This window comes from Ranitomeya imitator, chromosome 3 (assembly GCF_032444005.1).
Source record: "Ranitomeya imitator isolate aRanImi1 chromosome 3, aRanImi1.pri, whole genome shotgun sequence".
Classification (NCBI taxonomy): domain Eukaryota; kingdom Metazoa; phylum Chordata; class Amphibia; order Anura; family Dendrobatidae; genus Ranitomeya; species Ranitomeya imitator.
This window is the reverse complement of record NC_091284.1, coordinates 141,338,093-141,363,008: the sequence shown is the minus strand read 5'-3', so window position 1 is coordinate 141,363,008 and position 24,916 is coordinate 141,338,093. Positions and strand designations below refer to the sequence as shown.

At 47.4% G+C, this 24,916-nt stretch overlaps 1 protein-coding gene across 3 annotated transcripts in view; it reads right to left on the bottom strand.

The window, feature by feature from the left end:
- Positions 1–24,916, bottom strand: part of POLA1 (DNA polymerase alpha 1, catalytic subunit) — a 557,049-nt gene that overhangs the window by 298,667 nt on the left and 233,466 nt on the right. For all 3 annotated transcript variants that reach the window (XM_069761539.1, XM_069761540.1, XM_069761541.1), the window contains exon 32: positions 20,910–21,091. In XM_069761539.1, coding sequence (XP_069617640.1) covers positions 20,910–21,091 — 182 coding nt within the window. The remainder of the gene's footprint in view (positions 1–20,909; positions 21,092–24,916) is intronic.

Below are 24,916 nucleotides of genomic sequence, written 5' to 3'. Positions count from 1 at the left end.
GCAGTGAGAATCTGGAATTGCTTGCCTGAGGAGGTGGTGATGGCGAACTCAGTCGAGGGGTTCAAGAGAGGCCTGGATGTCTTCCTGGAGCAGAACAATATTGTATCATACAATTATTAGGTTCTGTAGAAGGACGTAGATCTGGGTATTTATTATAATGGAATATAGGCTGAACTGGATAGACAAATGTCTTTTTTCGGCCTTACTAACTATGTTACTATGTTACTATGTTACATATCTCGTCGTTTGTGAGATTGTTTTGGGATCTATTGGACTCGTGTGGACTATTGCTTTGTTACCTGGCACAAGGATTATCGGGAGGTGCCCACGAACCTGTTCCATTGGACTAATTGTGGACTCTTTAGATCTACCTGCATGTGTTATTCCAGCGTTCTTGATAATAAATCTGTTGAATCATCCCTCGGCCTGTTGTCCCTTCTTGCTCTGCCGTACACCCCGTCACAGTGTATGATTCTCCTATTGAACCAATACCACAAACACGATGGGAGTCTCTTGCAGATGGAGCGCAGAAGCTGAGAGAAATTGCGTGCATAGGAGGTAAAACTCGCAATCCTTTGCCAGATTTTAATGATCATTTTGCTGTTGTCGAGGATTGGAAGGGGCCAGATGCTGCAGTGATGAAAGTACTGATGAAAAATAAGTTCATAGAAGGTGCCCCATCTGCTTACAAATCCCCATTATTCACCATGTTCAGTGCGCTCATGGGAAACTCCACTAATGTATATACAGCTTGCAGTTTAATTTCCCAGTTATTTGCTGTAGAGAAAGCAAAAGTGTCACACAGACAGCTCTCCAGCGACCAACGATGCCGAAGTCCCTGGGTAACCAGGGTAAACATCGGGTTACTAAGCGCAGGGCTCTGCTTTACGGCCGGCCGGCGCTGACACAGTGCAGGGAAGCTGAGGCCGGGGGACAGACACCGGAATGTAAGTATGTAGTTTGTTTTTTTTTACTTTTACGAGGGCCGATCCAAAAGTAATGATAATCAATACTAAACACAATGAATATAGTCAAATTTTTTTTAAATTTTTTTTACATAGTCTCCTAACAAGTCTATACATTTAGTCCATCTCTTTTCTAAACTTAGAATTCCCTTAGAAAAAATTCTTGATCTTGACCCTCAAAAAAATCCCCAACAGCGGTTATCACGTCGCTATTGTCATCAAATTTCTTGCCCCGGAGGTGTTCCTTGAGCCGAGGAAAGAGAAAGAAGTCACTGGGGGCTAGATCTGGCCAATGGGGGGGGGGGGGGGGGGGGGTGTTCCACCCGTTCAAAGCCCGCTTCTTGAATGGTAGCCTTGGCAACTGCAGCTTTGTGAGCCGGCGCGTTATCTTGGTGAAACAACACTCCAGCCCGCAGTTTGCCACGCCTTTTCTCCTTGATAGCCTCCCACAATCTTCTTATTTGTTCTGCGTAGTAGGAGCCCCTAATAGTGGCTCCCTTCTCCAAATAGTCCACTATAATAATTCCTTCAGCGTCCCAAAAAACGGACGCCATAACCTTCCCTGCTGAGCTTGACACTTTGAATTTCTTCGGCGTCAGTTCATCGGCTCGTTTCCACGTCATCGATTGTTGTCTAGTTTCGGGATCAAAGTGGTGGATCCAGGTCTTGTCCATGGTCAAAAAACGTGACAAAAAAATTTTCCTTGTCTGCTTGGAACTTTTCGAGATTTGCTATTGAAATGTCAACTCGTTTCTTCTTTTGCTTGTCGGTTAACATTTTTGGCACCCAACGTGCGGAGACCTTTCTCATATGCAATTCTTTTGCAAGGATTCGTTGAATACTGCCATATGAGATCCCTGTGACCTCAGCTACATGCCTGATAGTCACTCATCGATCTGCCAATACAACTTCTTCAACTTTTTTCACGTTTTCTTCATTGAGGGACGTGGATGGGCGTCCTTCACGATGTTCATTTTCTGTCGATGTTCTTCCCAGCTTAAATTCCTTGGCCCATCGTGCAAATGTGGAATATGGAGGAGAAGAGTCCCCCAATGTTTCCACCAAGTCGCTGTGTATGTCTTTGGTAGTCTTTTTTTTCAAGCAGAGGTATTTGATGACAGCTCTGAGCTCGTTTTTTTCCATTTTGATGTTCACTCCTCGGCAGTTCATATTCAAATGAATGTAGCTCCCGGGAATCGTGGTCTATTTAAGTAATTTTTTTTTCCTGGACTAGTGGAGTGGTACTGTGCAGTGTATATATTATACAGGAGTGGTACTGTGCAGTATATATACAGGACAGGAATAGTGGTACTGTGCAGTGTATATATACAGGACAGGAGGAGTGGTACTGTGCAGTGTATATACACAGGACAGGAGGAGTGGTACTGTGCAGTGTATATACACAGGACAGGAGGAGTGGTACTGTGCAGTGTATATACACAGGACAGGAGAAGTGGTACTGTGCAGTGTATATATACAGGACAGGAGGAGTGGTACTGTGCAGCGTATATATACAGGACAGGAGGAGTGGTACTGTGCAGTGTATATATACAGGACAGGAGGAGTGGTACTGTGCAGTGTGTATATACAGGACAGGAGGAGTGGTACTGTGCAGTGTGTATATACAGGACAGGAGGAGTGGTACGAAACCGGCTAAATAAGATTAAAATAGATAAATCTCCGGGTCCGGATGGCATACACCCACGAGTACTAAGAGAACTAAGTAATGTAATAGATAAACCATTATTTCTTATTTTTAGGGACTCTATAGAGACAGGGTCTGTTCCGCAGGATTGGCGCATAGCAAATGTGGTGCCAATATTCAAAAAGGGCTCTAAAAGTGAACCTGGAAATTATAGGCCAGTAAGTCTAACCTCTATTGTTGGTAAAATATTTGAAGGGTTTCTGAGGGATGTTATTCTGGATTATCTCAATGAGAATAACTGTTTAACTCCATATCAGCATGGGTTTATGAGAAATCGCTCCTGTCAAACCAATCTAATCAGTTTTTATGAAGAGGTAAGCTATAGACTGGACCACGGTGAGTCATTGGACGTGGTATATCTCGATTTTTCCAAAGCGTTTGATACCGTGCCGCACAAGAGGTTGGTACACAAAATGAGAATGCTTGGTCTGGGGGAAAATGTGTGTAAATGGGTTAGTAACTGGCTTAGTGATAGAAAGCAGAGGGTGGTTATAAATGGTATAGTCTCTAACTGGGTCGCTGTGACCAGTGGGGTACCGCAGGGGTCAGTATTGGGACCTGTTCTCTTCAACATATTCATTAATGATCTGGTAGAAGGTTTACACAGTAAAATATCGATATTTGCAGATGATACAAAACTATGTAAAGCAGTTAATACAAGAGAAGATAGTATTCTGCTACAGATGGATCTGGATAAGTTGGAAACTTGGGCTGAAAGGTGGCAGATGAGGTTTAACAATGATAAATGTAAGGTTATACACATGGGAAGAGGGAATCAATATCACCATTACACACTGAACGGGAAACCACTGGGTAAATCTGACAGGGAGAAGGACTTGGGGATCCTAGTTAATGATAAACTTACCTGGAGCAGCCAGTGCCAGGCAGCAGCTGCCAAGGCAAACAGGATCATGGGGTGCATTAAAAGAGGTCTGGATACACATGATGAGAGCATTATACTGCCTCTGTACAAATCCCTAGTTAGACCGCACATGGAGTACTGTGTCCAGTTTTGGGCACCGGTGCTCAGGAAGGATATAATGGAACTAGAGAGAGTACAAAGGAGGGCAACAAAATTAATAAAGGGGATGGGAGAACTACAATACCCAGATAGATTAGCGAAATTAGGATTATTTAGTCTAGAAAAAAGACGACTGAGGGGCGATCTAATAACCATGTATAAGTATATAAGGGGACAATACAAATATCTCGCTGAGGATCTGTTTATACCAAGGAAGGTGACGGGCACAAGGGGGCATTCTTTGCGTCTGGAGGAGAGAAGGTTTTTCCACCAACATAGAAGAGGATTCTTTACTGTTAGGGCAGTGAGAATCTGGAATTGCTTGCCTGAGGAGGTGGTGATGGCGAACTCAGTCGAGGGGTTCAAGAGAGGCCTGGATGTCTTCCTGGAGCAGAACAATATTGTATCATACAATTATTAGGTTCTGTAGAAGGACGTAGATCTGGGGATTTATTATGATGGAATATAGGCTGAACTGGATGGACAAATGTCTTTTTTCGGCCTTACTAACTATGTTACTATGTTACTATGTTACTGTGCAGTCTATATATACAGGACAGGAGGAGTGGTAATGTGCAGTGTATGTATATATACAGGACAGGAGGAGTGGACTGTGCAGTGTATATACAGTATACAGGACAGGAGGAGTGGTACTGTGCAGTGTGTATATACAGGACAGGAGGAGTGGTACTGTGCAGTGTATATATACAGGACAGGAGGAGTGGTACTGTGCAGTGTATATATACAGGACAGGAGGAGTGGTACTGTGCAGTGTGTATATACAGGACAGGAGGAGTGGTACTGTGCAGTGTGTATATACAGGACAGGAGGAGTGGTACTGTGCAGTGTGTATATACAGGACAGGAGGAGTGGTACTGTGCAGTGTATATATACAGGACAGGAGGAGTGGTACTGTGCAGTGTATATATACAGGACAGGAGGAGTGGTACTGTGCAGTGTATATATACACAGGACAGGAGGAGTGGTACTGTGCAGTGTGTATATACAGGACAGGAGGAGTGGTACTGTGCAGTGTGTATATACAGGACAGGAGGAGTCGTACTTTGCAGTGTAAATATACAGGACAGGAGGAGAGGTACTGTGCAGTATATATGTGCAGTGTATATATATATATATATATATACAGGAGGAGAGGTACTGTGCAGTGTGTATATACACAGGAGGAGTGGTATCTCATTATCCTGCTGTTTCCATTGTATCCATTCTCCACCATGTGTCTCCATTCTAACCCCCCTGCTCTCCATTCTGCCCCCCCTGCTCTCCATTCTGCCCCCCCTGCTCTCCATTCTGCCCCCTTGTCTCCATTCTTGCCCCTTGTGTCTCGATTCTTCCCCCTGTGTCTTCCATCCTGCCCCCTGCTGCTTTCAATGAAAAAAAAAAATAAAATGTCTACTTACATGGCCGCGCTCCTTCGGCGATGATCCCTCCACGCAATTCAAGTGCGCACTTGCTAGCGGATGACAATGATATCATACACTGGCGCTGTGCGCACTGACGTCACCTGCCAGCCGCTGATTGGCTGGCGGCTTTTAACCATTCAATGAAGAGCGTTTGCGCTTATCCTTCTATGGAATTAAAACGATTTAATGCAAATAGGGTTAAAACAGTTAAAACATATAAGACCACAAGTAGGTTACGGCAGATACCAGTCAGTAGCTTAAATAAATTAAAATGTAGGTTAGATTGGCGGTCAGGTAGAGAGATGGCTAGTAGCAGGCAGTAATCGGCCACAGACCACAGTACATTAGGGTTAGTGTCCCATAGATGGTGCAATTAGCATGAGAGATCCACTTCTAAAGTGCACTGGTCCAAAAAATAGATAGCTGTATACAACAAAGAAGAGGTCAGGGTTATCTCTAACCACTATTAGCAAGTCAATAAAAAGTTGGAGGAGGGGCAGTACCTTTCTGTGTTTGTGGCAAAATCCCATCTGTGTTCTGTAAATGGTATTCCTGACAAAGTAAGAAGATGATGCAGTCTAGATAAGACTGATGGATGGGAGCGCTGTCCCGCCGGTGACAGTTGCTCCAGTGGTCCGCAGTGAGCCGGTCACATTGTGTAAGTGCAGCGTCCTGAGAGCAAGTGTAGGACCTGCGTGACCTCAGTCGGCACATGATGCCCATGTGATCACACCACAGCATGTACAGGATGTGATGAGGACCAAACAACTTTCCGACGCTGGGTTCCTTCAGCTTTTAACTGTAGTTAGAAAATCCCCTTTTCCTCGCCTCAGTGGATGGCAAGCCCTTGCAAGAGACTATAACCCAAGTCACGCAGGTAGTAGAACTTCAAGTAGGGGTTCTGCATAAAGAGAAAATTGTGTTTTATGTTCTAGCCAATATTTCGCATTCTGTTCTCCTAGGTCTACCATGGTTGCGGACCCACGAGCCTGCTTTAGATTGGCATAATGGCGATGTTCTTCATTGTCCTGTTCGTGTTTCTCGCTCTTCCCTGGCTCCTTCTTGCCTGCTTTCTGCTTACTCTTCCTTTTCTGATGTCTTCAATAAAAGGGAAGCAGAGAATCTTCCTCCACATCGGTCCTATGACTGCCCAATAGACTTTGTATCCGGTACCATGCCTCCGCGAGGAAGAATCTATCCGCTCTCGCCTGCAGAGACTCAAGCCATGTCAGAGTATGTTCAAGAAAATCTCGTCAAAGGCTTCATTCTGAAATCCTCTTCTCCCGCTGATGCTGGTTTCTTTTTTTATAAAAAAAAAAAAAAAAGATGGCTCTCTTCGTCCTTGCATAGATTACAGAGGTTTGAACAACATTACGGTAAAACAGGATTTTTGGTTGCTTACCGTAAAATCTGTTTCTTGGAGCCTCCATTGGGGGACACAGGAACCATGGGTGTATGCTGCTGCCACTAGGAGGCTGACACTATGCAAATAAAAAAATTAGCTCCTCCTCTGCAGTGTACACCCCACCGACTGGCATTAAACTCTTCAGTTAGTGAGAAAGCAGTAGGAGAAAGAACAAGGTTGAAAAACCATAACCACAAACTTGAGAACTGTAAACGTGAGAACAGTCAGAGAACATATAACAAAAACATTGGGAGGGTGCTGTGTCCCCCAATGGAGGCTCCAAGAAACAGATTTTACGGTAAGCAACCAAAAATCCTGTTTTCTTTATCGCCTCTCATTGGGGGACACAGGAACCATGGGACGTCCCAAAGCAGTCCCAAGGGCGGGAAAACAGACTTCCATCAGGTCAGAGGACTCACCACTGCCGCCTGCAGGATCCTTCTGCCTAGGCTGGCGTCCGCCGATGCGTAGGTATGGACCTTGTAAAATTTGGCGAACGTGTGGATGGAAGACCAAGTTGCCGCTTTGCAAAGCTGTAGGGCGGAAGCCCTGTGGTGCACCGCCCAGGAGGCGCCGACTGCCCGGGTAGAGTGAGCCTTAATCCCAGGAGGGGGCACTCTGTTCTTGACCCGGTAAGCCTCCAAAATTGCCGTTCTGATCCAGCGAGCAATAGTCGCTTTAGAAGCCGGCTGGCCTCTGCGCGTGCCATCAGGAATGACGAAAAATGAATCCGTCTTCCGGAAAGAGGATGTTCTATCCAGATAAATCCTCACTGCCCTGACTAGGTCCAGCTTGTTCAACGATCGCTCCAGAGGATGAGTCGGAGCTGGACAAAAGGAAGGTAGAACGATGTCCTCGTTGAGGTGGAAGGTGGAAACCACCTTAGGAAGAAAAGAAGGTGGAGGTCGGAAGACCACCTTGTCCTGGTGAATGACCAAAAACGGAGGGCGGCAAGACAGTGCCGCCAGCTCGGAAACGCGGCGAATGGACGTGATGGCCACAAGAAAGGCCACCTTCCAAGATAAAACTGATAGAGGAATCTCCCTAAGAGGTTCAAAGGGAGAAACCTTCAGAACGTCCAGTACCAGGTTTAGGTCCCATGCCTCCACAGGGGCCCTGTACGGCGGGACGGCGTGGGCTACCCCCTGAAAGAAGGTCTTAACCTGTGGCCGAGAGGCCAAGGTCTTCTGAAAGAGGATGGAAAGCGCAGAGACCTGACCCTTCAGGGAACTAAGAGCCAGGCCCGAATCCAGTCCTGCCTGAAGGAAGGCCAAAGAGAAGGCAGGGAAAAAACCATAGGCGGCACGCGGTTGGACTCGCACCAACGGAAGTAGGCCTTCCAGGTGCGGTAGTAGATCCTGGAAGACGAAGGCTTCCGAGCCTGAATCATGGTGTGAATGACCCGGTCCGAAAGGCCGGACGCTCTTAGAACCGCGGTCTCAACAGCCACGCCGTTAAACTGAGCGACCGAGAATTCGGGTGGCAGATAGGACCCTGGGACAGCAGATCGGGCCTGTCTGGAAGGCGCCAGGGAGCGTCCGCGAGAAGGTTGACGAGCTCCGCGAACCAAGCTCTCCTGGGCCAATCCGGGGCGATCAGGATGACCGGCACCCCTTCCGCTTTGATCTTCTTCAACAGTTTGGGAAGTAATGGAAGGGGTGGGAACAGATAGGGCATCTCGAACTGTGACCAAGGAATGGCCAGAGCATCGACGCCCACTGCGAGAGGATCGCGTGACCTGGAGACGAATTGTGGAACCTTCCTGTTGATCCGAGACGCCGTGAGATCCACATCCGGAGTTCCCCATCGAAGACAAATCTGATGGAAGACCTCCGGATGCAGGGACCATTCCCCCGCCGCGAGACCCTCGCGGCTGAGGAAGTCGGCGGCCCAGTTTTCTACGCCGGGGATATGCACCGCGGATATCACCGGAACCGTTGCCTCTGCCCAAAGGAGGATCTTGGACACCTCGGCAAGGGCCAAGGAGCTCCGAGTCCCCCCCTGATGGTTGACATATGCCACAGCCGTGGCATTGTCCGTCTGGATCCGGACTGGAAGGCCCCTGAGAATCCTTTCCCAATGGCGGAGGGACAGAAAGATGGCCCGAATTTCGAGGACGTTGATCGGCAGCGCGGACTCCTGTAGCGACCAACGGCCCTGAACCGTCAGGTGGCGAAAAACCGCACCCCAGCCGATCAGGCTGGCATCCGTTGTCACCACCTGCCAGTGAACCGGAAGGAAGGACCTGCCCTGGGAGATGAGAGGAGACGTCAGCCACCAGTTGAGAGACCGCTTGACCCGAAAGGAGAGTCTGATCGGCCGATCCAGGGAGAAGACCGACCTGTCCCACTGAGACAGAATGGCTTGCTGAAGGGGTCGAGAATGGAATTGGGCGAAGGGAATCGCTTCCAAGGTAGCTACCATCCTCCCCAGAACCTTCATGGCCGATCGGAGGGAGGGAGGCCGAGGACCCTGGAGCAAGAGAATGTCCCGACAAAGGGTGGATCTCTTGTCCTTGGGAAGGAAGACTCTGGACTGACGAGTGTCGAAGAGCATGCCCAGAAAGATGATGCGCTGAGAAGGAATAAGGCAGGACTTCTTCCGGTTGACCAGCCATCCGAAACGGGATAAGGTGTCGAGAACAATGGACAAGCTTTCGTGGGCCTGAGCAAAGGACGGAGCCTTGATGAGGATGTCGTCGAGGTATGGAAACAGAACCAAGCCTCTGACTCTCAAAATGGCCATCAGCGCCGCCATGATTTTCGTGAACACCCTTGGCGCGGTTGCGAGACCGAACGGCAGGGCGACGAACTGAAAATGATCTTGTTGCACTGCGAAGCGCAGGAAACGGTGATGTCCGGGAAATATTGGAACATGTAGGTAGGCGTCCTGGATATCTATAGAGCATAGAAATTCCTGAGCCTCCATGGAAGCAATTACTGAACGAAGGGATTCCATCCTGAAGTGTCTCAGGCGAACCCTCCTGTTCAACAATTTTAGGTCCAGAATGGGACGAACCTTGCCGTCTTTTTTCGGTACCACAAAGAGGTTCGAGTAGAAACCCGTGTACCGTTCCTTTTCTGGGACGGGAACGATTACCCCGGATTTGAGCAGAGAAGCGATGGCTGCGAAGAAGCCCGGAACCAAAGCGGGATCTTTTGGAGGACGAGATTGGAAGAAACGATCTCTGGGTCGGGAGGCGAACTCTATTTTGTATCCCGAAGACACAACTTCCCTGACCCATGCATCCTCTACTGCGGAAATCCAGACGTCCCTGAAACGGAGAAGACGGCCCCCCAACCTGGGAGTTGGGCTGGAGTCTTGCCGAGAGTCATGCGGAAGTGGATCTTCCAGTCCTGGGCCTGGACGATCTACCCTGGGAATAGCGAGGACGCCAGGACGGAGTGGGCCTGAAGGACACCGCCTTCTTCTCTTGACGTGCCTGTGGCCTCTGTTGCTGCTGGGAAAAGGAGTTTGACGCAGCGAAGCGACGAAAGGGCCGGAACGAGCGAAACTGCCGTCTAGGAGGAGGGCGACGAGGTTTAGCCTGGGGGAGAAGGGAACTTGTGCCCCCAGTGGCGTCCTTAATGATCTGGTCCAGCTGGGAACCAAAGAGACGAGAGCCCTGGAAGGGCAGACTAGTGAGGGACTTTTTGGAGGACAAGTCCGCCTGCCAGGCCTTGAGCCAAACGGTCCGGCGGATGGCAACGGCATTGCTGGAAGCCTGAGCCGCACAAGACGCGACATCCAGGGAGGCGGAAACCAGGTATTCACCAGCGTGGGAAATCTGGTTGGCAAGTTCCGCTAATTGCGCGGAAGGAGCCCCGTCCAGGATACCTCGCCGCAGATCCTTGGCCCATTTTGAGATGGATTTTGAGGCCCAAGTGGAAGCAAAGGCCGGGCATAGCGCTGCTGAAGCCGCTTCGAAGGCAGATTTTGCGAAGGATTCTATAACTCTGTCGTTAGAGTCCTTCAGAGACGCTCCGCCGGACAGTGGGAGCACCGTGTTGGTGGACAGCCTGGACACAGGTGGATCCACCGAGGGAGAGACCGTCCAATTGGCGGTAAGATCTGGTGAAAAAGGATATAACACCCCCAGGCGTTTTCCCCTCTGAAAACGTCTGGTCGGATTCTCTCTCTCTCTGGTCAGGATTTCCTCGAATTCAGGATGAGGGGCAAAAAATCTTGAAGGTGGTTTGGCCCGTCTAAACGAAACCGCCTGATCTGCGGGTTCCGTAGAGGGATCCTTAATGCCGCAGGTTTGGTTTATAGCCCGAATGAGGTTCTGGACCGACTCACTCATGGTGGCGATTTGGCTAGGATCCAACTCCGACATCTCCTCTGAGGGCGCATCAGATAAAGCCTCGCCTGACTCAGGGGAGGAGGAACGGTGCGACACCAACCGCGGGGGAGGGCCGTGCGGCGAGATGGAACGCGAAGAGGACTCAGACCGACGTTGCTGTCTGGACCTTTTGTGGCTAATCAAGGAGGGCTCAGGCGGCGGTTCCTGCGACCCGCTGGCCACTGCAGGGGTCTGCAGGGGTAACCGATCCAGCGCGGACACCAGGGTTTGAGACACCCGTGTTAAATTGGCCACCGATTCTGACAGAGAAGCGGCCCAGCCTGGGATGGGGGGATCACTCTCGGGCGCAACAGCCGGGGGATCCTGGGCGGTGGGAACAATCGGGTTGCTGCAGGACTGACACAGCGGGGAGGACTGACCTGAGGGAAGTTTGCTGTTACAGGACGAACATGCAAAGTACGTGACTAAGGCAGAAGATGAAGAGGTAGGGGGACGAGAGCGGCCCCCTTTAGAGGTAGACATTTTTAGGGACCCTGAAGATGCCAGTGGGTTAGGGGACAGTGGGCAGAGGGGGGTGTCAGTCTGCAGTGCAGCTACTCACGGACCCGGTCCTGGAAGATGTCCCACTTGTCCTCGGCGGAGAACTTCCCTGAGGTGCTGATTCTGCGATGCTGAGCCACAGAAGATGCGAGTGCTGCTGCTGTGAGAAGCGGTGCACACCGGCCGAGGGACCCACGAGGAAGGGGGTGGAGCCAGACGCAGAGGCGCCGGTGGGCAGGGCGCAGTATGTCGGGCGGGAAAGAAGCCCGCCCGCAGAACCGGAAGTGAGGAGCCGAGAAACCGGAAGTAGGCCCCGGCGTAAGCCGGGACCTAAATTAGAGACCGGCGCCGCCGGAGAAGGGAACCGCGGCGCCGGAGCAGCGCGCCGCAGAGTCCGAGAAGAGCGGCAGTCCGCCAAGGCTGCCCGAACGGAACCGGCGGGGCCGCGGCGCCAGAGGCAGGCCCCGGCAGAAGCCGGGACCCAAACTAGAGGCCGGCGCCGGAGAATCGCGGCGCCGGAGCGTCGCCAGAGGATCGCGGCGCCGGAGCGCCGCCTGAGAATAGCGGCGCCGGAGCGCCGCTGGAGAGTGGCGGCGTCGGAGCGCCGCAGAAAGCAAGCGGCACGGCACCCTGCCAAGGACGCCGTGCAGACACAGGACACACCGCGGCCGCCGAGAAGCGAGACCGCAAGGGGGAGCGGCGCGGCAGCCCGCCAGGCCGAGACTCCACAAGGGAGACACCGTGGCTGTGCGGCCGCCAATGAAGGAGAGCCCCGGAGGAAAATGAGCCACAGCCCCCGTGGCAGTCCCTGGGATCCCCCCCAAAACAAACGCCATGAGGGAGGACCGGGGGACATCTGGAGAAAGGATCCCGGGGGAATGGAGAGCCCGCCAGGGGAAATACTCACCTAAACATCCCACGCCGTTACTAACCTGAGGGGAATGAGACGTCCACGGAGCTGTGATGGACGTCCTCGTCTCCTCCGACCGACAGGCTCTGGTAGGCGAGTGGGTGGGGGACGGAGCCAGGACCGGACTTCTGAGCACGCTTCTGTGCTAGGATCTTGGTCCTGGAGAGGGATCTATGAGGATACGGGGTGGCAGTACACGCCGTACTCATAGTCCGTATTGTGGGACTACAGGCGTGACTGCTCACCCTGTATCCCTCCGGAAAACCTGAAAAGAAACGACGCACATTGAGGTAGATAAGGGTCTAATGAAAGACCCGTGTCCACCTCCTACTGACACTAAGCTAAACTGAAGAGTTTAATGCCAGTCGGTGGGGTGTACACTGCAGAGGAGGAGCTAATTTTTTTATTTGCATAGTGTCAGCCTCCTAGTGGCAGCAGCATACACCCATGGTTCCTGTGTCCCCCAATGAGAGGCGATAAAGAAAAAACAAATACCCATTGCCACTAATCTCCGAGCTTTTTGACCGTCTTAGAGGGGCACGAGTGTTTACAATGCTGGATCTTCGAGGAGCCTACAACCTGGTTTATATTCGTGCAGGAGAGGAGTGGAAGACTGCATTCAATACTCGAGACAGTCACTACGAATACCTAGTTATGCCTTTCGGCTTCTGCAATGCACCTGCTGTATTTCAAGAGTTTGTAAACGACATCTTCAGAGATTGCCTCTATGCTAGTGCCGTGGTCTATCTTGATGACATTCTCACCTTCTCTCCTGATCTCTCCACCCATCGACGTTACATCCGTCTAGTTTTACAGCGTCTCCGGGAGAATCATCTTTTCACCAAGATTGAAAAATGTGTTTTCGAACAGTTCAGTGTACCTATTCTTGGATATATTGTTTCTGATGCCGGTCTAAGGATGGACCCAGCTAAGGTGTCTGCTGTTATGGATTGGCCACGGCCCTTCGAGGTAAAAGCCATTAAACGTTTTTATGGATTCGCCAACTATTATAGGCAATTCATCCCTCATTTCTCCTCATTATCCAAACCCATCTCAGCTCTCACCCGCAAAAGAGTTGATTCCAACTACTGGTCCTCGGAAGCGCAGAACTCATTTCTAACTTTGAAACAGAGATTTGCTGCTGCCCCAATGCTGCACCGTCCAGATGCCAACAAACCCTTTGATCTTGAGGTGGATGCATCTTCCATAGGAGTTGGAGCAGTGATTTTACAAAGATCTGTTTCTGGACGTATTGTCACGTGTGGCTTCTTCTCTAAATCGTTCTCCTAAGAACGTAATTATTCCATTGGTGACAAAGAGCTGTTAGCCATTAAGTTGGCCTTAGAGGAGTGGCGTTATCTCCTCGAGGGGCTGTTCATCCCTTCATTATTTTTACGGATCATAAGAATCTGGCCTATGTTCAGTCTGCCCAAAGACTAAATCCTCGATAAGCCAAAGGGTCCTTGTTCTTTGGACGTTTTGATTTTGAGCTCCACTTCCGTCCAGGTGATAGAAACAACAGAGCCGACGCTCTCTCCCGATCCTTTCAACCTTTGGATGAAGTAGAGAGTCCTGCACATATTATTGATCCAGCTAGGATCATTTCCGTGGCTCCTTTGGATGTAATTTCTCCGCCTCCTGGGAAGACCTTCGTGGCAAGCGGTGACAGGAGGGTTCTGCAGTGGGTTCACTCCTCCAAGTTTGCCGGGCATGCAGGAGGCAAGAAGACTCTCTCTCTTATTTCACGCCACTATTGGTGGCCGTCTCTTCGTCAACATGTCCTGGATTTCTCGGCTTCGTGCACCTCTTGCGCTAAGAACTAAGTTCCTTGGCAATTACCTTCAGGACTCTTGAATCCGCTTCCAGTGCCTTCAAGTCCTTGGAGTCATTTTGCTATGGACTTCATCACGGATCTCCTTCGCTCCTCAAATTGTTCCGTCATTTTGGTAGTTGTGGATTGATTTTCCAAGATGGCCCACTTCGTACCCTTATCTGGATTACCATCTGCTCCCGAATTAGCGAAGATCTTCATTCATCATATCTTCCGACTTCATGGTTTTCCTCTACATATTGGCAGGAGACTAAAGAGGCTCTTATAAAGGCTAGTAATCGAATGAAAAAGTATGCAGATAAGAGACGTCTTGATGCTCCTCCATACCAACCAGGGGATAAGGTCTGGCTCTCCTCTCATTACATTAGACTGAAAATCCCCTCACAAACTGGGCCCTCGTTACATTGGTCCCTTTGAAATTTCTAGTCGAATCAATGATGTAGCTTATAAGTTAAAATTGCCTGCCTCTTTGCGTATTCCTAATACTTTTCAAGTCTCGCTTCTTCCGCAGTATTTAATAGTTCGGATGAAGATATAGGCTCTCTGGGATTTATGGTGCCATCATCTCAGAACACTGCTGAAATGGACGATTCTATTTTGCTGCTGAGTATAAATGATCCTTCTTTATTGCCATCTACTAATATAAAAAATACCATCAGTCCTCAGACAAAACCCTTTAAGGGTGGTAATCAGTCACGGTTCGTCCCTCCTGTGTCTCCTGGTAACGTTATCGATCTCTTTCAAGAACTAGTAATTAAAGATGTAGAAGCTATTCTATATCAAGCTCCCAGTAAAAATCTAAGTAATAAAGAACTTCTTGCTTTAAAAGAATTGCAAAAGTGGGATGATATCGTTATCAGGAGAGCAGATAAAGGTGGCAATATAGTAATAATGGATAAGCAATACTATATATCTGAAGCCCTCTCACAATTACATGACGAAAACACTTATTGTGTGTTGTCACAAAATCCCACCCAAAACTATAAAACTAAGTTGAGATCTTTGCTAAGAAAAGGTTCATAAGTGCATGAAGGAACCTCCAGGCCGCCCTATAATTTCAGGGATAAATTCGGTTACAGAACCCCTATCACAATATATTGATTGGTTGTTAAAACCATTACTTCAATCCATTCCTTCATATATAAAAGACTCAGGAGATCTAGTGCGGGCCCTAAAGGAAATAGATTGGCAACCTACTTTTTCATTGACATCTATTGATGTAGTAAATCTCTATACCCGTATCCCAAAAGAAAAAGGTATACAGGCGATTCAAAAAATCTTACAAAATAGAAATTTAGATTCTAATATAATTTCTTTTATTCTGGAAAGCCTGGATTTCATTTTGTCCCATAATTCGTTTAAGTTCATGGATAAATGGTATAAACAATTGATGGGGACTGCCATGGGTACGCCCACTTCATGCACTTATGCAAATCTATTTTTGGCTGCCTTCGAAGATACTTATATCAATAATATCAATAACCCTTTTCTGAAACATCCGCTTCTATGTAAGATTTGTGGATGATATTATAATTTGGGACAGGGATAAAACAGTATTTAATGATTTTGTAAAATATCTTAACGTTTCTAATTCAGAAAATATGATGTTTACCTCTTGTTTTGGAGCAGACAGTTTAGAATACTTGGATGTAAAAATAGAGATTGTGGACAGCGAAATAGTAACTAAAGTGTTCAGAAAAGAAACCGCAACAAATAATATGCTCCATTTTGATAGTGATCATCCAGCCCATACAAAAAGAGGATTGCCATACAGCCAAATGGTTAGATTGCGTAAAATTAATAGTAATAATAAAATATTTGAGGAACAGATTGATGAATTAAAATCTCGTTTCATTGATAGAGGTTATCCGAAACAAACATTAATAGAAGCAGAAAAACGCATTAAAGAATTCTCCCAAAAAGATAAGTAAAAGGAGTGGAGTAAAACATTCTTTATCAAAAGGAATAATTGGTGCTGAAAAATTCCCCCCATCTTATCCTTTTTCTTTTAAACATACCAATTTGGACCAAGCTATTCATGCCTCTATACGTAAAAATTGGCATGTTTTACAAACAGATAGAGATCTGATGTCTATTAATAGTCATGCTCCAAAATTTGTATATAAACGAGCACATAATTTATCTGATTTATTAGTACACAATAAAATCTTAGCTACTAAACAAAATTGGTTAACTAATAATGCGCCAGTAGGTAATCATAAATGCGGAAACTGCAGGTTTTGTCATCTCCATGTTACACACAATCCCATTCACATTGGCTCTATTACACATAAAATTCAGGATTTTATATCCTGTAAGAGCAAATTTGTTGTGTATGTTCTCTTCTGCCCGTGCCGGTATTTCTACATCGGGAAAACTATAAGACCGCTGATAAAAAGGTTCACTGAACACTATAACTCAATTGCTACAGGGAAAGGCTGTCAGAGATTGATTCAACACATGAGAGAAAAGCACAACGCTAATCCTAATTTATTGCTTTTTGCTGGTATAGAGATAGTGAAATATCCCTCGCAGGGAGGAGATCAAAATAGACTACTATTGCAGAAAGAAGCCCGGTGGATTCTGAACACTAACGCGCAAGGGCCAATAGGCTTAAATGACAAATTAGACATGTCGGTATTTCTTTAGTATAAGAGGTTTTTATGCTTCTGAATGAAAAAAGTAAAATGTTTAAAAAATATTTAAAAATATTTAATTACATATGGAAATGTTATTACTATATAATAATTAAGCAAGTCTGAAACAAACTTTTAGTGTTGCAATATTGCAATTTGATTACTGTTTATTGATGTATATTATTTGCACAATTTCACTTAGTTCATGTGTAGGTGAATATGCACTGTTGTCATTGTATTCACACGTCGGAAACCCTTTATAAGGAAATGACGTATAGTAATCAGTGAACTGGACCCGTTGAAGCACATACCGTGCGAAACGGCCGTCGTCCACACTCCACCTCCGCACCCTCTCGCTGACCTGATGTCCTAATGGATGTTTTATACATTTTTCTCCAATAAAGAGCACGATTTCACAGCTTCAAATAATAAGGGTGAGTGCCGCACTGTTTTCTTTTCTTGTTTCATCGTATTTCTCTGGATTGCCTATCAGTGCTGAGCACCATATACCCAGAATATTCGTGCCACCTGCGTATTTTTCGGATGTTCTTTAAGGAGTGTATGTCCATATTGATTTGTGCTTCTCTAGTGCCGTCCATTGCTCATTCTGTGTGTTGGTTTTAATAGTTTTCACTCGTCTCCATCTTTTGTCCCTTCTTTCTCCACTTCTGATGATCTATTCGAAGTTAAGGATAATTTAGCCCAAAAGACTGTTAGGGGTCGGACGTTATTTTTAATTGACTGGAAGAGATTTGGTCCTGAGGAGAGATCGTGGGAACCTCGAGAAAACATCAATGCACCCCATATTTTAAAGAGGTTTCTTTCCAGCTTTAAAAAGAGGGGGAGTAAGAGAGGGGGTATTATCACAATCCCTGATACTTACCTGTCCGGCCGGCGTGCTCCCGACGTCCCTCTTCGTTCTTTTCTGCCCAGCTTTTCTGGCTCCCGGCACGTCGGCGGTCCGCGCATGCACCGTAGAGTCTCATCCGCCGCTCGGGTTTCTGGGAGGTCGTGACCCGGTGGCCCCACCTCCAATATGGCGGTGCCCACCAGGTATTTCTGCTTGGCGCTTACCCAGGTAAGCGCCTGTATATCTTCGCTGCTGCGATTCTGCTTTGTAGCTTATCCTGCATCGTTCTCAGGCCGCCTTCTCCCTTCTCACTTCCTAGTTCCAAGTGCTCCTTTCCTCCCGTGCTTGTCTATTCCTGGTTCTATTGTCCCCCTCTGCCTTCATTCTCTAAAGTGTTGCCGTCACTTCCTCTTTTTGTTTCTTCTCCAGCTCACCACCTCGTCATCTTCTTATCCTCAGCGTTCCTGCATACCATCTTGACCCATTCATCCCTTTGGCTCCGGCAGTTGCGGTTCCATCCTCCTTGGGCCTGCTCCTAACACTCCCTGTATAGGGGGTGCGTCCATCAGGTTTGCTCGTCCTTGGGGGCTCTGGGGCCGCGACCCAGAAGGGTCCACCCTCAGGTTCACCATTCCCTCTGTCTCACTTCCGTGTACCGTGATAGTACTGTATAGTGGTGCTCTCCACACCCCATTTCTTGTCATCACAGGTCATTGTCGCAAAGCATCAATGGGAACGGGAGCTGGCGGGAGCATCGCTAAGGCCTGGGCTGGATCCGGGGGCCGTCAGAAGGCGAGTATATAACTATTTTTAATTTTAATTTTTTTTTTTCTTTCCGGGGTATGGTGCCCACACTGCTATATACTACAGGGGCAGAGTGCTATATACCACGGGGGCAGAGTGCTATATACCACGGGGGCAGAGTGCTATATACCACGGGGGCAGAGTGCTATATACCACGGGGGCAGAGTGCTGGACACGGGGGCAGAGTGCTGGACACGGGGGCAGAGTGCTGGACACGGGGGCAGAGTGCTGGACACGGGGGCAGAATGTGAGATTGGAGACACATGGGGCAAGACTGGAGACACTGGGGGCAGGATTGGAAACAGATGAGGCCGAATGGAGACACGGGCAGGATTGGAGACACGGGGCAGAATGAAAGACATGGGGACAGGATTGGAGACAGATCGTGCAGGATCATAGGGCAGGATGGCTACGATGGAGTCAGATGGGGAGATCATATGGGGCAGAGTGGATAGTCATGAGGGCAGGATGGGAGAACATATGGTTGAAGCCAGGAATGAGATACACGGGGGGCAAGGATGGGGAATATTATTACCATAGGGGCTAATTAAGGGATATTATTACTGAAAGTGATGTATTTATTTTTTGATTATACAGCTTTAAATTGGGGGGGGCAGTCCAGTTGCTGTGTAGAGTGATACTCTGTCGTTTTTATTTCTTCATGCAGTGTAATGTAGAAGTTGGGAAAAATTAAGTAATGTGTTCTGCAAGCGGAGCTAGAGATAACTTATTTCCTGCAGAGACGAGCCCTGGCTGGAAGAAGTGATGGCAAACTGTGCAAGATAAAAGATGAAAAACAAAGATGAAGGACTTCACCTAGAGATGTCACTGGTGAGTCAGTGTGTTACCTGTACACAGACACTATACACTGTATACTATATAGGGAAGTCCTGTGTATAAGGTCACAGGACCTTCATCAGAAAATGCTTTAACAAGAACTGGATGTGTATAATGTCACCAGTGATCACTGTATTACCTTTACACAGACACTGCATACTAAGTACAGATCTCCTGTGTATAATGGCACTTATGGTGATAGTATTGCAGGTTTCTTTTATTACTGATCAGTATTGTAGTATTCAGTCACTATGTGGTGGTAATATGTGGTCTGGACATGGTGTTGCGGTATTTGTGCCTTGTACATGCTATTTGGTCACTTTGTGGTGGTAATATGTGGTCTGGTCATGGTGCGGTGGTATTTGTTCCTTGTATGTGATATTATTGGTCATTTTAAAAATTGAAAAATAAATAAAAATATACCTAAATTGGATTGCATATTTTAACAAATATTTAACAGGTTACAGTAGAGTATGGCCCGGCCAAAAGTGCCTACCGTGTTATGGTGGCGGCTTAAAAAAATCTTTTGGCCAAAACAAAAGCTGCCGGCTATATGTGTGATCTGGTGATGGGAACAGTTAATGTGTGATAGGTGAGAAGTGGAGTTTTTCCAAAAGAGAGCGGTGGGACTGTTGACAGTTCAAGTGGTGGAGGTGGGGCTGGGCTGGAGGCGGGGCTGGGGTGGAGCCTGGGCGGAGTCTCAAGGGGGCCCCGAAAATTGTTCTGAAATAATCTGGTTCGGGTATATGATGACCCTGTCGCATGAACCGGGGGGCCCACAGTGTCTGAACAGCCCGGGCTACCCTTAATCCACCCCTGGCTATCACTCATTTAAGACGAGAAATCTGGCATTGTACTATACCTATATTTTTCTGCTGTATCTGTGCATCATGAATTGTGGTATGTGTTAAAGGGGCCCACAGACTATTTCGCCCAGGGCCCTCAAAAACCTGGAGCTGGCCCTGAACCACAGGGTGGCACTCACAGCAATCTGCCATCAACAACCATAGAGGTCTCAAGGAGACCTCTGGTTGTAATGGCAATGCACCGAAGACCCCCGATCACGTGACGGGGGTCAACGGTGCACGTTCTTCTGGCCGCGCTGCCAGCAGCGCTTGTTAAATGCCGCTCTCCGCGTTTGACAGCGGCATTTAACTAGTTAATGGGTGCGGGTGGATTGCGATTCCGCTCGCGCCTATTGCGAGCACATTTCAGCTGTTGAAAACAACTGACATGTCGCGACTGAGGTGGGCTCACTGCCGGAGTCCACCTCAAAGCGGGAGATACTGCCAGCTGACGTACTTTTCTGTTAGCTGGCAGAAAGGGGTTAAACACCAATCACCGTTTGGTATGTGTGTCATATTACCTCTACTCTAAATATACGTGGTATTAAAAAAAAAACACTGACATCTGAATAAGTCCTAATGAGTGTTGGGCAGGAGCTCAGACAAAACTGCACAGTGAACGTATATAAACTTTTTGCTTTCTTTGTGGCCTTAATTTGAGAGTAAGTATTCCCGTAGCTAGCACGGTGTATAGTCTTAGCAGGGTTTAGTTTGGAAGTTTCCAGAATAACATTGCTTGGGACAAACATTGGAATAATAGGCTGCCACACAACTCATTATATTCCTATACCTTTGAGGATCCATAACCATAAGATTGATTAGCTTGTGATACTAACCGAACCATCAAAGACATTGTCATATATGTTCTCTGTTCCACACTTAGGGCAGCAGAACTTGAATCGCTCGCAGTCCCTGTACTTCTCTTCATCGGTTAGTTGGGCTGGACCACCAAGCAAAGCATCGTTCTCCTCATCTTTATGATAGTGCTGCTGAGCACGAAACTGAGATGGGTCAAGTCCTAGCATAAATAAAATGAAATAAATGGTTTAGTATTGACTGTTTGCAAATAGGAAAAAAGCAACCATGATAAATATTTTCTTTAAGGGTCTATTACTTTTTTTCCCTGTAATTATTTAAGGCTACTTTCACACTAGCGTTATCTGCAATCCGTCACAATGCGTAATTTTGCAGAAAAAACGCATCCTGCAAAAGTGCTTGCAGGATGGGTTTTTTCCCCATAGACTTGTATTGATGACGCATTGCGACGGATTGCCACACGTCGCATCCGTCGTGCGACGGATGCGTCGTGCTTTGGCGGACCGTCGGGAGCAAAAAACGCTACATGTAACTTTTTTTGCTCCTGACGGACCGCTTTTTCCGACCGCGCATGCGCGGCCGGAACTCCGCCCGTACCTCCCCGCACCTCACAATGGGGCAGCGGATGCGCCGGAGAAATGCATCCGCTGCCTCCGTTGTGCAGTGCATTAAACGCTAGCGTCGGAATCTCTGCCCGACGCATTGCGACGGGGAGATTCCGACGCTAGTGTGAAAGTAGCCTAATTCTTGATAGAGCAGGTCACACAAATACACTGCTTATAATCTCATCATGGACACAACACGGCCATAGGCTGTAAATTATTCCTTCTCTATAGCACTACGACCATATGGCACCAAACAAGAATGTTAGCTGACAGTCCAGGCTCCCAGTAACTAATGTTCTCCTAAATAACCAGTAACGTGTCACGGGGTGCCTGGGACCCTGATGTAAACCTGGACCATGTCTTGTGATGTATGCATGTGGTTTACTTGCTGGAAGGCATTTCACTCTACATTGCCCCCATAAACAGGCCAACTCTGCCCGTTGACTGTACCTTAATTTTTTCCAGCATACCTCTCGTATTGATGCCAACATGTAATGTACAGGGAACTGCAAAGGCATGTGAAGTCCATGGTAAGCAGGGCATGGAGATGCTGCAGCATGGTGCCATACTGCTCCCAATACTAGTCTATGTATTATTGGGGTTTTGGCATGTCTGGTGTGACAGAGCATAGCAGAGATGTAGTAGTGGTTGGTCTGTGAGGGCCGGACTGCTGACAGACACTGCATGCCTATGAGACTGCAGGAATATGCCACACCTATGATGCAGGCTAGATCACACACACTGAATCTGAGCCTCCGTGGTGAGCCCAGCTAGTGAAGTTGTGCCTGATTAGCAAATTTCATAGATGTCAGCCAGTGTGAAACTGTGGATCCAATGTACCGGAGATGGTGGCCACTAAGATTGTGCAGTAAGTTAGTAAGGTGCTTATGTTGTATTGCCTCAAAGAAATCACTGATCAATCAGATATAGAGTAAATATGTAGGTAATCTTAATACTGATGAAAAATTACAATATAGAGCAAATATGTAGGTAATCTTAATACTGATAAACAATCGCAATACAGTATTACACCTGTTTGTGTCTCCTCATAGTAACATAGTAACATAGTTAGTAAGGCCGAAAAAAGACATTTGTCCATCCAGTTCCTCCTTCTCGAATAATGAAAATATATTTATATAGCATGACACTCAACAAAATGTTAGACTCCAAGAATAAATAATAGTATAATGCTTACAGGAAAGAAATATCTTGGTACTGTGTTAGCCAGTAGAGAGAAAAATATTTAGCATTAGGAGTCCTCAGTGGTTGATGCCTTTTAACGGCTAAGGCTACTTTCATACTAGCGTCGGATTCGGCCCGTCGCATTGCGGAAAAAGCGGTCCGTCGGCAGCAAAAAAACTGTTACATTTAACGTTTTTGCTCCCGGCGGTCCGCCACAATACGTCGCAACCGTCATGCGACGGTTGCGACGTGTGTCAATACGTCGCAGTGCATCGGCAATGTTACTCTATGGGGCAAAAACGCATCCTGCAAACAACTTTGCAGGATGCGTTTTTTCCCCTAAACGACGCATTGCGACGTATTGAAAACAACGCAAGTGTGAAAGTAGCCTAACTGAAAATATGGTAAATTGCAAGCTTTCGGGACTACTCAGGTCTCTTCATCAGTCTGTTCCTGATGAAGAGGCCTGAGTAGTCTCTAAAGCTTGCAATTTGTTACTATCCTTTCAGATAGCCATTAAAAAGGTATCAACCACTGAGGATTCTCGATTCTAAAATATTTTTCTATAATGCTCACAAGTCTTTTCTGCTGGCCTCACGGCTTTAAAATAACCATACACAGTGACCCCTGGCCAAAAGTACTGTTATTGTGCAGTTACGCAAGTTGAAGGTGAAATTATCTCTAAAAGGCTTAAAGTTATACACTGTGTGCAGAATTATTAGGCAAGATGTATTTTAGAGGATTATTTTTGTATTATTGATCAACAACTATGTTCTCAATCAACCCAAAAGACTCAAATATCAAACTTTAATATTTTTGGAAGTTGGAGTGTGTTTTTTTTTTTTTTTTTTTTTTAGATTTGGCTACCTTAGGAGGATATCTGTTTGTGCAGGTAACTATTACTGTGCAGAATTAGGCAACTTAATAAAAACCAAATATATTCCCATCTTACTTTCACCAGGTAAACCAATATACCTGCACAAAATTTAGAAATAAACATTTCTGACACGCAAAAACAAAACCCCAAAAAATTAGTGACCAATATAGCCACCTTTCTTTACGATGACACTCAACAGCCTTCCATCCATAGATTTTGTCAGTTGCTTGATCTGTTTGCGATCAACATTGTGTGCAGCAGCCACCACAGCCTCCCAGACACTGTTCCGAGAGGTGGACTATTTTCCCTCCCTGTAGATCTCACATTTTATGAGGGACCACAGGTTCTCTATGAGGTTCAGATCAGGTGAACAAGGGAGCAATGTCATTATTTTTTCTACTTTGAGACCTTTACTGGCCAGCCACGCTGTGAAGTAGCTGGAGGCATCTGATGGAGCATTGTCCTGCATAGTGATGAGTAGTGTTAAGCGATACCGTCCGATACTTGAAAGTATCGGTATCGGATAGTATCGGCCGATACCCGAAAAATATCGGATATCGCCGATATCAATACAAGTCAATGGGACATCAAGTATCGGAAGGTATTCCCATGGTTCCCAGGGTCTGAAGGAGAGGAAACTCTCCTTCAGGCCCTGGGATCCATAGGGATGTGTAAAATAAAGAATTAAAATAAAAAATATTGATATATTTACCTCTCCGGCGGCCCCTGAACTCAGCGCGGGTAACCGGCAGGCTTCTTTGTTCAAAATCAGCGCTTTTAGGACCTGAGAATCACGTCCCGGCTTCTGATTGGTCGCGGCAGGGCCGGCGTCAGCACCCGGCACAGCGGGCAAATGCCGGGGCCTTGGGAAGAAAGGGGGGCCCACTAGCAGCTGGGAGAGCAGAGCAGGAGATAACATGCTCTCTCCGCCCACAAAGTCACTGCTGGCTGCGTTCTCTTAACCCCTATGTGCCAGCTCTGACACAAGCATCTTCTCACTCAGTCAGTGCAGCCAGGCAGGCACACATAGGGGTTAAGAGAAGGCAGCCAGCGTGACTGTTTGTGGGGGAGAGAGCAGTTCTCTGCTCTGGCCCCTGGCTGGCTGCAGACAGTGCTGCTGAGCTGAACTTATCAGGAAGATTCCGGAGGAGCTAGTCCTACCAGAGTGCAACGGTATCCAGCAATAATTGCAGTTGGTCCTGTGGCTCAGTCTGCTGCTGTCTGTCTCTGCTGCCTAAAAATGTGGGTGATGTCTGGAGGAGCAGCTGGTGGGGTGCAGCCTGCAGCCACCCAGCTCACCCAGAATACATGCATGCTGCACCAAACCTGCAACAGTGGGGTAGGAAGAAGCTTAACCCCTTCC